Here is a 12,629-nt window from a genome sequence, read left to right as displayed (position 1 = left end):
CGCCGGAGGCCACGCAGAGGGCTCTGGCTTTGGCAGAGGGAGGCGGCTGCCAAAGGCGGCTCCAGAGGGAGGCTGGACTGCCATCCAGATACCGGCGGGCCATGGACGGGGTCCCCGGTGGTCCCACCAGCACCAGGTCTCAGAAACTCCGTGCCAGTGGAGCCCCCCTGGGTGTGCAAAGGCAGCCATGTGTGCCTGACTCTTGGGGGCCTCTCCCTCATTCTCGTGGACTGCTTCCAGTCCGTAATAGGGTGACCGGCTGTCCTGCTTCGTCTGGGACTGAGGGCTTTCTGGGATGGGGACTTGCAGTGCCCAAAAGTCCTCATGTAAACTGCAGTGTGCAGGCCCCCCCTAGGCAATAACCACTCCCCAGTCCCACCGAGTTTGGGCTCCCTTTAGTTCTTTGAGCTAGATGTCAGCTGACCACCTGCCATGAGCCAGGCCCTGTTTTGGGCGCAGGGCCTATATGGTGAAGGAGGGCGCTGCCCTGGCAGGGCTCATACTCTAGTGAGGCAGAAAATAGATAATCATACACCTAACCATTAATGACCATCACAGTCAGGCTTCTGAAGGAGGTTCATCATATTGTAAAAATACAGCACTGAGGGATGGAGACCAGGCATTCAGGGAAGGCTTCCTGGAGGAAGCGGCATCTAAGTGGGAACCTGACAAATGAAGAGAGGCTGGAAGGGGAGTGGAGGAACAGCTCAACAGATAGTCCTATCTGTGCAAAGTCCCTGTGGCAGAGAACAGCTGACATGTGCTCATAAGGGAAGAGGGCACGCCTGCCTGGAACATGAAGTAGGCGGGGCAGAGGTCCCACGAGATGAGAAGTGACTGGGTTATAGGGAATTACTGTTAAGGAACTTCTCTTTATCATTTTAAACCTCGACGTGGCACTTGGTATTCATGGGGGGTTCCCTGCCAACTGTTGATCTGGAAATTACTAAAAGTGAAAGGCCCGTCTTGCAGAAGAGAAACAAAAAAAGCCGCCGATTTTTCTCTTTCTTTTCCCAAAAAGGAGCGAAAACTCCTCGAAGAGAGGATTAGTGACTTAACCACAAATCTTGCAGAAGAGGAGGAAAAGGCCAAGAACCTTACCAAGCTAAAAAACAAGCACGAATCTATGATTTCAGAACTGGAAGGTAACCCAGCCACCCCCAACAGGGTTTCAAATGGACGTGGTAAAGCTGGGAAGATCAGAGAGCAGATCTGAGTGTGGCACGTTGTTTCAGGAGAGGTACAACCCTCCCCAGGCTCCCGCGGCCAATACGCCAGTAATCGTCAAGGCGCTTTTCATCAGCACTGACTTTCTTGCTACAAGATAGCAGTCTGGGCCGTGACAGTTACCTGTAGGGCCGGGTGCATGCGTGCGTGCGTGCGTGCGTGTGTGTGTGTGTGTGTGTGCGCGTGCGAACTGCCCGAGCAGAAAGGCTTGTCCTCCGGGCGCCTGTCTGGTAGCTGCCGCCTCCTGAGGGGGCCCCTGGCTTTGTCACAGTGCGGCTGAAGAAGGAGGAGAAGAGCCGGCAGGAGCTGGAGAAGCTGAAGAGGAAGCTCGAGGGCGAGGCCAGTGACTTCCACGAGCAGATAGCGGACCTGCAGGCACAGATCGCGGAGCTCAAGATGCAGCTGGCCAAGAAGGAGGAGGAGCTGCAGGCCGCCCTGAGCAGGTAGCCTGGCCTGCGGGGGGTGCATCCTGACGTCCTGTGTTCATGTGTCCCGGGGGGCCACAGTGGGCCCCGTCTTCCTCCTCCTCCAGGCAGGCCTCCGTCCTCCCGGGTGCCTCCCCTGCCCTGCTTGTACTTCCACAACGGTGCCACTGACTTTCTTCTGTCCCCGCCAAGCCCATCCTGTCTCTGTGTGTCCCCTCCTCCCGCCGCGTCTGCCCCTCAGACCTCCAGGCCTCTGTCATCTCTAGTTGCCCATGGAGTCCATTCCACCGGCATGTCCGAGGCCGGGATGAGCCTCCTGCCCCTCCCTCGTAGGGCCCTTGCCGCGAACGCCCGTCTCCCCCGACTTTTGCCCACCGCTCTCCTCCCGCCCCCGGGCTGCAGCAGCCCCCAGATCCCGCCAGTCCTTTGGAAGGGGTGGCGACCCCATTCCCTGTTTGCCCTTCTCCCAGCTCCTGGCTGGGTTCATGCCTCACACTGGGAATCTTGCAGCCCCAGCTAAGGGTTGGTTTCCTGTTCGCTGCGTGCCGGGCTCTTTCCAGACGGTATGTTCTTTCACACCTGGCCGGTACGCTGCTGTGATCTCCACGTCACTGAGCAGGAAGCCGTGCTTGGGGACGTGAAGGAACGCGTGATTGTCACACAGTCTTGTGGAGGCGGGGCTGGGGTGAAAGCCCCAGAACTTTCTCACTGATCCCCTGGCCAGGTCTATCTCTTCCAGCGTGGGCTGCGGAGGGCGCGAGGGCGATGAACCGCAAACATCACCTGGGGCGAAGACCCGTGCTGGCTTGTGCAGGGAAGGCCGGCTTCCTTAGCCTGGTGCTCAGAGGCCCCCCCCCCCCGTCCCCCCACCGCCACGTACAGCCGGACCCAGCCGACCATCTAGCTTTCTCTCTTAACTGCTCCCCATTCCCAAGCTCACTACCATCTCACCTCCCCCCTGCCCTGTGCAATCTTGCCTCTGTGCCCTCTCTTCACGCTTTTCCCTTTCCATCCACCACGGCAAAACAAGAGCCCGGCTCCACCGTGCGTCAGGAGGGAGCTGCCTTCCACGAAAGTCCTCACGTGCTCCCGGCCATTTGGACGAGGCTTCTCCCGTCCCACCTTGACCCACGGTTGCTGCCTCCCCAACACTGGGGGCCCTGGTTTAAATACCTCCCCGAGCAATACCTGGTCACGTGCTTCGCAGGGAGCAGGCACTCAGCCACTGTTAGAGCAAAGAGGAGAAAGGAAAACGAGTAGTTGCTAGGGAGAAATAATTGTCCGATGTTTACAAAGCATCTGTTAAGCACCTGCTGTGTACTAGGTGCCTTGCTAGTCTGGGGCCATGCTCTGCACACACACACACACACACACACACACACACACACACCACTGTTTGTGGACCTCAGACGAGTCCTAATGTGCACGCAGTCCAACCTAGCAGGAAGGGGTCCACCGTGTCTCGGGGACATGGGGGGGAACATGCTTTTGATATCCAAGGAACAGGGTTATCTGGTCCCTGGAAACAATTTTTGGCCACGCCGTGAGATCTCGGGGGCCAGAGACCCCAGGGCCTTCACCATGCTGGTCTGTCGCTGGCAGGCTGGACGATGAAATCGCTCAGAAGAACAACGCTCTCAAGAAGATCCGGGAGCTGGAGAGTCACATCTCAGACCTGCAGGAGGACTTGGACTCAGAACGGGCCGCGAGAAACAAGGCCGAGAAGCAGAAGCGGGACCTGGGGGAGGAGCTGGAGGCGCTCAAGACGGAGCTGGAGGACACGCTGGACAGCACGGCCACCCAGCAGGAGCTCAGGTGGGAGACCAGCCGCAGAGCCGCCCCCGCCCCGCCGCGTGCATCAGGTGGAACAGGGGCAAACCCAGAGCGGATCCTGAATGACAGGGTTCCTTGGGCCCTACGGTTACCGCCTTGGGTTTTTTTGTTTATTTATTTATTTTGAGAGAGAGTGCGAGAGCAGGGGAGGGGCACAGAGAGAGAGAGAGAGAGAGAGAGGGAATCCCAAGCAGGCTCTGCACTGTGAGTGTGGAGCTCGATGCAGGTCTCGTACTCACGAGCTGGGAGATCATGACCTGAGCCAAAATCAGGAGTCCGAAGCTCAACCAACTGAGCCACCCAGGCACCGCTGTGATACTTTTTTAAAATAACATTTGTTGGATTTGTCCTTAAGATTTGGTAGGGGCTAACAGACACCAGCAACAACAACAACAAAAACACCCCAAAACAAAGAAACCAAAAAACCCAGAACAGAAACAGATCACTTGTTGGATAATGAATGCTGAGTTCAATGAAAGTAGGTCACTTATTCATTCAACAAACATGCAAATGGCATTTGAGTGCATCCTTTATCAGGTGCTGTGCTAACTCTGAGGTTGATGTCCCGCACTTCAGGTTTTGTGCCACACCTGTCACCTGGGCCTAGAAGCCAGCAGCTTTCTGCCCCCTTCCCACCTGGCCAATGACACAGAAAAGCCCTTGGTGCAGTCTTCAAATGCACGAGCTCAAAGCCAGATCATTTGGGTTCAGATTCTGGCTCTATGACACAGTGGATGTACCAACACGGGCTAAGAATCTCTTGGCCTTAGATTTCTCCTCTGTAAACTGGAAAAATTAATGTATCTCCCTCTAAGGGTCACTCTGAAGATTATACGAGATGATGTCTATAAAGAACTTAGGTCAGGGCACCCAGGTGGCTCAGTTGGTTGAGCGTCCAACTTCCACTCAGGTCATGATCTTGCCGTTTGTGAGTTCCAGCCTCGTGTTGGGCTCTGTGCTGACAGCTCGGAGCCTGGAGCCTGCTTCGGATTCTCTGTCTCCCTCTCTCTCTGTCCCCCGCCCCCTTGTGCTTCCTGTCTCTCTCAAAAATAAATAAACATTAAAAAAAAAAAAAAGAAGTTAGGTCAAGGCCTGGCATATAATAAGTAAGCTCAATAAGTAAGAGCTAACATTATTTGAGGAACATTTTGTAATTCACAGATGTTCTTTCAACACGATTTTGAGTATTCTGTGTATTTATTTGCTGGCCTTGAGAGTGTATTGGCCTTTGGTGTATTTTTGTGCTGGCCTTGAGAGTTTCTGGGCAGGTGACATGCTCTTTACTTTGCCGCTGAGGAAATGCCCGGTCCAGAGAGGTTAGGGGACTCAGCCGAGGTCACACAGCCAGGGAGGGCTGATGATGGGGACTTCAGCTCTGGGTCCCCGGAGATCTCTTGTTGCTTTGCATGGCACTGTCGGAGGTGAACCCGTTTCCGGCCGACTGCCATCCACCGTGTTCTTCCTGCCCAGGGCCAAGAGGGAACAAGAGGTGACGGTGCTGAAGAAGGCCCTGGACGAGGAGACCCGGTCCCACGAGGCGCAGGTCCAGGAGATGAGACAGAAGCACACGCAGGCGGTGGAGGAACTCACCGAGCAGTTGGAGCAGTTCAAGAGGGTAAGTGGTGATTCATGTGTGTGTGTGTGTGTGTGTGCGCGCGTGTGAGACAGCATCATGCCAACAGCTTCACATAACCACGTATCAGGGTGTGTGCTGAGACGAATCCTACACCACACAAGAGCCTCATGACAGTGGTGGCAGCCAGCATTTATTCAGGGTGCGCCGTGCACGTATCCGTTAATCCTCACATCCACCTATGACGTAGGTACTCGAGCCCATTTTACACACGAAGGAACTGAGGCCAAGAGTGTCTAGAGGTGGGGGCGCCTGGGTGGCTCAGTCGGTTGAGCATCCAACTTTAGCTCAGGTCGTGATTTCATGGTTCGTGGGTTCAAGCCCCATGTCAGGCTCTGTGCTGACAGCTCACAGCCTGGAGCCTGCTTCGGATTCTGTGTCTCCCTCTCTCTCTGCCCCTCCTCCACTCATGCTCTGTCTCTTTCTCTCTCAAAAATAAACATTAAACAACAACCAAAAAAGAGTGTCTAGAGGTGAGGAGACTCACCCAAGGTCACACAGCTAGTGACAAAGCCATGATTTGAACCCAGGCAGTGCAGCTGCCTGCCTACCTCCTGCCCACTCCAGGGCAGGGTCTACAACACCCTGCCCTCCGCCCCCGTTGCTTAGCCACAGTTGAGAACAACTTCTGGGTCGCCTAAGATGGAGAACATTCTTTCCGTCTTAATTTCCCCGCAGGTTGGAGGAAAACAGCTCGCTCTCCGGCAGAGTTTGAGAATGACTGGATTTAGTCGTTCTTTTCCCTCGTGCTTGGCTGTCTGGGGTGTGCGGGATTCGAGGCAGTTAAGTAGCCCGAGTCTGAATGCTTCACACCCAAAACTTCTTCTCCCTTGGGAGAATTTCCTTGTGTTTCCTTCCCAGGGGTGAGCTGTTTAGCTTGCGACATCCGGATGGTGTCCCTAAAGATCTGATTGCATCCCCCTCAGCACTATGGCTCCCCCGATCCCTGCCCTTTCTAGATATCTGCCCCCCCCAAGCTAGACTAAATGGGCACAGCATTACCTAAACATTGTGGGCAGTTTGGGTTTGTTTCTCTCGCCAGCCAAGGTCACTCTTCTTCCCTGAAGGGATTTACTGAGGACCTTTCCGCCTCTTCTAGAAGAAGCTCCAATTTTCCTGTACAAGAGAACAGTGGCAACAGTCCCTTAGGTAGCACTGACCATGTGCCTGATACTGTTCCAATGCTTTCCAGACACGAGTTCATTTCATTTCATCTGGGGCCTTTGTTAAAATGCAGATGTCCGGGCCCCGTCTTCCACCCTTCTACAGGGGGGGTCTTAGGCCCAGTGTCTGAAAAGTGCAGGGCAAGACTGAGCCCCCCCGCACCTTCCAGGTGAGTAAAAGGACTCTTGTTAAGTGGGAGCTGAATACTAACGTTGAACACTGTGTCACTTCTTTGGACAAATAAGATTTGCTAATTGTCACTACACAACATACATTTTCTCTTACGGTGCTATGCTGAGTAAATGTGGTGAGAGTGAGACCCTTCTTGTTCCTGATCCTAGGGGAAAAGCTCTCACTTCTTCCCCACTGAGGATGTTTGTGTTTAGCTTGGGTTTTTTTGTTTGTTTAGAGATGGAGAGATAGAGATAGGAAGGGGCAGAGAGAGCATCCCTAGCAGGCTCCGTGCTATTAGCCCAGAGCCCAAGGCGGGGCTCAATCCCCTGAAATGTGAGATCGTGACCCGAGCCGAAATCTAGAATTGGACACTTAAGTGACTGAGCCATCCAGACGCTCCTAGCTTGTTTTTTGAAAATCAGAATTATTGAGGTCTGTGCAGTAAGACTCATCAGTTTTAACTGTATAGTTCAACTAATTTCGACAAACGTATGCATTTGTGTAACCACCACCTGTCATGATAGAGAACACTAGATTTTTTATTTTAAAAAATTTTTAAATTTATTTTGAGAAAGAGAGAGAGAGTGAGAATCCCCAGCAGGCTCTCAGCTGTCAGCGCGGAGCCGGATGTGGGGCTCGAACTCCCTAACCACGAGATCAGCATCTTAGCCGAAAGAAACCAAGAGTCGGAAGCTTAACCGACTGACCCACCCAGGCGCCCCACAACACTACATTTTTTTAAAATGACGCTGGAATACAGTTTTATTTTTTCTTTATTAAATGTTGGCAACAAAGAATAGGTCTATCGGGACATGACGACAGGTTGGATGTAGCTTGTGGAATGCTGGTTTGCAACCTTTGAGCTTTAGCAGAAAAGAATGCAAAATGTCTCACTGTGACCGTGTGTCCCCCACGCTGCTGCGTTTCTCCCCAGAGGGGACAGGCACGGGTCCCTGCACCTCCCTGACCGGCGGGGAAGGGAAGGAGGAAGATCCACCAGTGACAGAGTTAGGTTCTTAACCCGCTTTCCTGGCCACAGCTGTAATGCCTTCCCTGCCCTGTGCTTCCCCGGCCAGGCCAAGGCCAACCTAGACAAGAACAAGCAGACGCTGGAGAAAGAGAACGCAGACCTGGCCGGGGAGCTGCGGGTCCTGAACCAGGCGAAGCAGGAGGTGGAGCACAAGAAGAAGAAGCTGGAGGTGCAGCTCCAGGAACTGCAGTCCAAGTGCAGCGATGGGGAGCGGGCCCGGGCCGAGCTCAATGACAAGGTCCACAAGCTGCAGGTGAGCGGCCTGCACGGCCAGCGGCCCTTGGAGCCATCCCTGGGGGGGGGACGAAGCTCTCCCCGGCTAACTGAAGTCTTTGGCTGCAGGGCAAGTTGGTTCCCTCTTGTAAGGTCCCTCGAGGAGAGGAGGGCTTCTCCCTCCTCAATTCACTCTTGAAAGGCCTTCTTCTGCTCCTTCAGCAAGTGTATGAGTATTTGCTGTAGACCATGCACCATGTTTGACCCTGAGATACATCAGCAAGAAAGACACATTCCCTGCCCCCATAGAACTCTGACCTAGTGGAGGGAAAGGCGTTTAAAATTCCATGAGTGAGTGTAAAATGACACTGTACGTAACGGGGTCTGGCCGGCGGGAGGAGGAGTTGGGAAAGGCTTCCCAAAGAAGGAGGTATCATCTGAGATAAGTAGAAGTCTACCAGGCAGAGGGGACAGCATGTGCAAGGGCCCAGTGGTTAGTGGGAAATCAGGAGAGACCACATAAGTGACGCCAGAAAGCTGAGCTGGCAGGGGAAACATGGTACAAGATGGGACGAGGGAGGTAGGTTGTGGCCAGATGACACAGGGCCTTCGAGGCCCTATTCTATGTACATTCATCTTTATTCCGCGTGACAAGTTGTCATTGATGGGTTTTGACCTGAGCAGTGACAAGGTCTCTCGGTCTTTGGTCTTAGTTAGCTTTGACTTAGACACTTGGCCTGACGTCCATTCATGGGATCCAGGCAGACTTTTGATAAGTCAGTGTGCTTATAGCCTGGGACCAGAGGGCAGGGGGAGCATTAAGTAGGATTTCTTTCCACATGCCGTTGAGAGCAGGGGTTCTGCTACCGTTAACACAGGCAGTGTCCTGGAGACGTAGAGTCAAGATTATTTACGTTCTCCTCGTAAGGGGGAGAGGGTGGACGGTTGACTGATACCTCAGTAGAGGGCTTCTTACCCTTAGTGTCTGCATCTCTGGTTGGGGCATGAAGGTCAATGAAAGGGCAAAGAGTAGAGGCGAGGAAGAGGGTGGTGGGAACAGGGCCTTTGGAAGTAAAGGTGCCATCTGCATCCCCCTCCAACTTCAGGGAGCAGGCGAGTTGTCTAGACTCTCTAACCTGCTGCTTCATTTTTGCCAACCTTGGCAAGGATTCGGGGTCCATTTAGTAGGATCAGGAACAAGCCAATACAGTCTGGGGCTCAAAGAGGTTCTTAGAGCCAGGCCTCCCAACTTATAGGTGCTACACTTCCCTTGGGGGCCATGGGGTTACCATGATCAGGCCCCATAGCCCATGGCTATTTCTTAATCAGTGAATACAACGAGGCCTATCATGTGAGTCGAGAGACCTTCTCTTACTTAATAAGGATCCTGTTCTAGAGGGCTCTAACCACAGTCTCTTGGCACCCTCAGAATGAAGTGGAGAGTGTCACAGGGATGCTCAACGAGGCTGAGGGGAAGGCCATAAAACTGGCCAAGGATGTGGCATCCCTTGGGTCCCAGCTCCAGGACACCCAGGTGGGTATTCTGCCACGTGATTCAGAGGGAGCTGGGGTGTGGACTTCCTGGGGGTGGCTCCCTGAGACTTCCACATGGCATTTCGTAGGAGCTGCTTCAAGAAGAAACCCGGCAGAAACTCAATGTGTCCACCAAGTTGCGCCAGCTGGAGGACGAGAGGAACAGCCTGCAGGACCAGCTGGATGAGGAGATAGACGCCAAGCAGAACCTGGAGCGCCACATCTCAACTCTGAACATCCAGGTGCTGGCCGTGTGTCCTTGCCTTTCTAGGTGTAAGCCTTGAAGGGTAGCTCAGGAGCTCGGAGAGGCTGTGGTTGAGTGTTGGCGCCATTTTGTTTGGCTCACTGGCTCCCCCTGCTGTTGAATTTCCTCCAGGAGGAGAAGGTGGTCTCTTCTCAGGGTGGAGTCAGGGATGGGACTTGCTCATTGGCCCTCCTTCTACCCCAACCCGGACACTGTCATTTTAGCTCTCCGATTCGAAGAAGAAGCTACAGGACTTTGCCAGCACCGTGGAGGCCTTGGAAGAGGGCAAGAAGCGGTTCCAGAAGGAAATCGAAGGCCTCACCCAGCAGTACGAAGAGAAGGCAGCTGCTTATGACAAACTGGAAAAGACCAAGAACAGGCTTCAGCAGGAGCTGGACGACCTGGTCGTCGATTTGGACAACCAGCGGCAACTGGTGTCCAACCTGGAAAAGAAGCAGAAGAAGTTTGATCAGGTAGGGGCTGGAGGGCCGTCGGCTCTGTTCACGGACACGGCCTGGGGCAGGAGGGTCTTTGAAGCAGCTGGTGTGGCTGCCATGTATGTGTCTCCCACCCATCCTCCCAAGGAAAGCTAGCTTGCCTTGGGTGACCATGAAGCATCGGGGCTCCTAGGTCAGAGTGAGGAGAGCACTGGCTCTTGGACGTGACTTCCAGATATCCCCAGCACCAGGGCCACCTGCGACCCCAGGGATGCCTTAGTTTCTAGCCCTGAGAAGGAAGGAAATTTATTTCACTTCACTCAACAAGTATTTATCGAGTATCTCCTGAATACTCCACATAATTTAATGTTCCACCTTTCGATACTACTTCCCCCAACATTTCATGATGAAGAATTTCACGCACACAGCAAAGCTGAAGCACCGAAGCGTGAACACCTGTATACCCACCACGTGGATTGGATCATTAATGTTTTACCAAATTTGGATGAACTGTCTCTGTCACTGGATGCATTTCAAAGCAAATGGCAGATTTCCCCCTCTATACTTCAGCACTCTGTGTCTTAACTGGAGTTCTTCTTTAACAGAAAATTTTGCTTCTTGTGTATACATGCAAATGCACAAATCTCAAGTATCCACTCACTGGAGTTCTGGTAAATGCATAATACACCCATGTGGCCCAAACCCTTAAAAAATGCCAACTTTTAATGCGCTACTCAGATTTAGCAAAGCGGATTTGGTGTGCAAGTGACTTGGGATGATCCTCGAAATCAATCTGGGGATTGTTTTGGGAGGCCAATGCCAGGGGTGTGGGGGCTCACTGCCCCTCCCCACCTGGGCTCAGAGGAGCAGGCTTCCAGGCGTCACCCTGGCTCTGTCCTTCTCCATCTCAGGCGGCCAGCCTGTCTTCACTGCTTCCACTATGCTGCCCCATTACTGGCTTGAGGGCCTGGGCTCGCTTCTTTTATTTCCCTGTCACACATCACGTAGGGTTTTGTGCTGACTGCTGTTTTGGGGGCCCCTATTACTTACCCGTCTTCACTCACTTCTCAAAGCCTGGTTTTTGGATGTGTCAGTGTCTACGCTTATGCCGCTGTCTCTGCGGATGACATTAACGTCGGCCTGGAGTGTTCCTTGAACTGCCTCTCCAAGCACAGAGCTAAGTATGTGCCGCTCTGTCCACACACTCACCCTTTCCCTACTCTGGCTCAGAGAGTGCTTTTGAGGGCTGGAGATGAGTGGCCATGATAAAAAGAATTAGTGGCCTCTGGCAGGATTAAATGTCACTGTGACCTCACTAGTAGTATGTTCGAACCAGCACGGGCAGCATTAGTGATTTCAAAGCACAAAGACTCAGCAGGTGCTGGCTCTGAGTAAGGTCTACCTACTGGAAGTCAGAAGGAAGCTCTTTATTAACTATTTGCATAGATGCCTTAATGACTTCCACCGCCTCTGAAGAAATTCAGGCAGGAGGCTGCTCGCGCTTATTTGCAATTGAAAGGGAGCCTGGGTGGCTCGTTGGGCTAAGCGGCTGAGTGTCAGACTCTTGGTTTTGGCTCAGGTCATGATCTCTAGGTTTGCGGGTTCGAGCTCCGCGTCGTCGGGCTCTGAGCTGACGAGCTGAGCTGACGGTGCGCAGCCTGCTTCAGATTCTCTCTCTGCCTCTCTCCCTCCCACTCTCTCTCTGCCCCTCCCTGCTTATGCTTTCTCTGTCTCTCAAAATGAATAAAGTTAAAGTTATTTAAAAAAAAAAAGGGGGGGAAGTCGAACTTCACCTCCGGGGCTGGGCTTCCGTTGTGTTGTAGTTGTTAGCCGAGGAGAAGAGCATCTCTTCCAAATACGCGGATGAAAGGGACAGAGCCGAGGCAGAAGCCAGGGAAAAGGAAACCAAGGCCTTGTCGCTGGCGCGAGCCCTCGAAGAGGCCCTGGAAGCCAAAGAGGACCTCGAGAGAGCCAACAAAATGCTCAAGGCCGAGATGGAGGGCCTGGTCAGCTCCAAGGATGACGTAGGCAAGAACGTAAGTGGCTCCTCCCTGTCTGTGCCTGTCCACAGGTCACCAGCCCCCTCCCCACTATGCATTACCCACGGGGCGGGACGCGGGCACCCTGAGCCTCTTCCACAGGACAGGACCATCAGGACTGAAGGCCGTCATGCAGACGGGGACTGGTTGGAAACAGCACTTGGGGGGGGTCCCCAAGGAAGACTCTGGCCTTGACTCTTGGCCCTGCATCCCGCGGGGGGGGGGCAAAAGCCATCTGTGTGACCTCACAGAGCTGCCTGTCCCCGCGGGTTGCCTGAGCGTCTTCATGAAGTCTCCCCTCCCGTGAAAGGTCCACGAGCTGGAGAAGTCCAAGCGGGCCCTGGAGACCCAGATGGAGGAGATGAAGACCCAGCTAGAGGAGCTGGAGGACGAGCTGCAGGCCACGGAGGACGCCAAGCTGCGGCTCGAGGTCAACATGCAGGCCCTCAAGGGCCAGTTTGAGCGGGACCTCCAGGCTCGGGATGAACAGAACGAAGAGAAGAGGCGGCAGCTCCAGAGGCAGGTAGTCCGGGTGGGGGGATGTGGGGTGGGGAGGCGGCGGGGCCTGGACCCAAAGAGACTTGGTTCTCTCAGCCGCCTGCAACCTGGGCGCCTGCAACCTGGGGACGAGCAGACCCCTCCTGGGGGGGCGTGGTGGGGGGGAGCTGTGTCTCCCC

The 12,629-nt window shown here is 54.0% G+C and overlaps 1 protein-coding gene across 4 annotated transcripts in view; it reads left to right on the top strand.

Annotated features, from left to right (window-relative positions):
* The window catches only part of MYH11 (myosin heavy chain 11), a 122,181-nt gene that overhangs the window by 97,600 nt on the left and 11,952 nt on the right, over positions 1–12,629 (top strand). For all 4 annotated transcript variants that reach the window (XM_027043175.2, XM_053213668.1, XM_027043178.2 and 1 more), the window contains 10 exons: positions 1,022–1,145; positions 1,499–1,670; positions 3,255–3,467; positions 4,956–5,100; positions 7,533–7,739; positions 9,129–9,233; positions 9,322–9,474; positions 9,701–9,949; positions 11,737–11,949; positions 12,263–12,475. In XM_027043175.2, the coding sequence (XP_026898976.2) occupies positions 1,022–1,145; positions 1,499–1,670; positions 3,255–3,467; positions 4,956–5,100; positions 7,533–7,739; positions 9,129–9,233; positions 9,322–9,474; positions 9,701–9,949; positions 11,737–11,949; positions 12,263–12,475 (1,794 nt within the window). The remainder of the gene's footprint in view (positions 1–1,021; positions 1,146–1,498; positions 1,671–3,254; positions 3,468–4,955; positions 5,101–7,532; positions 7,740–9,128; positions 9,234–9,321; positions 9,475–9,700; positions 9,950–11,736; positions 11,950–12,262; positions 12,476–12,629) is intronic.

The sequence above is a fragment of the Acinonyx jubatus genome, chromosome E3, assembly GCF_027475565.1.
Source record: "Acinonyx jubatus isolate Ajub_Pintada_27869175 chromosome E3, VMU_Ajub_asm_v1.0, whole genome shotgun sequence".
Lineage (NCBI taxonomy): Eukaryota > Metazoa > Chordata > Mammalia > Carnivora > Felidae > Acinonyx > Acinonyx jubatus.
The sequence above is the reverse complement of the archived record's forward strand: the minus strand, read 5'-3'. Positions and strand labels throughout refer to the sequence as shown.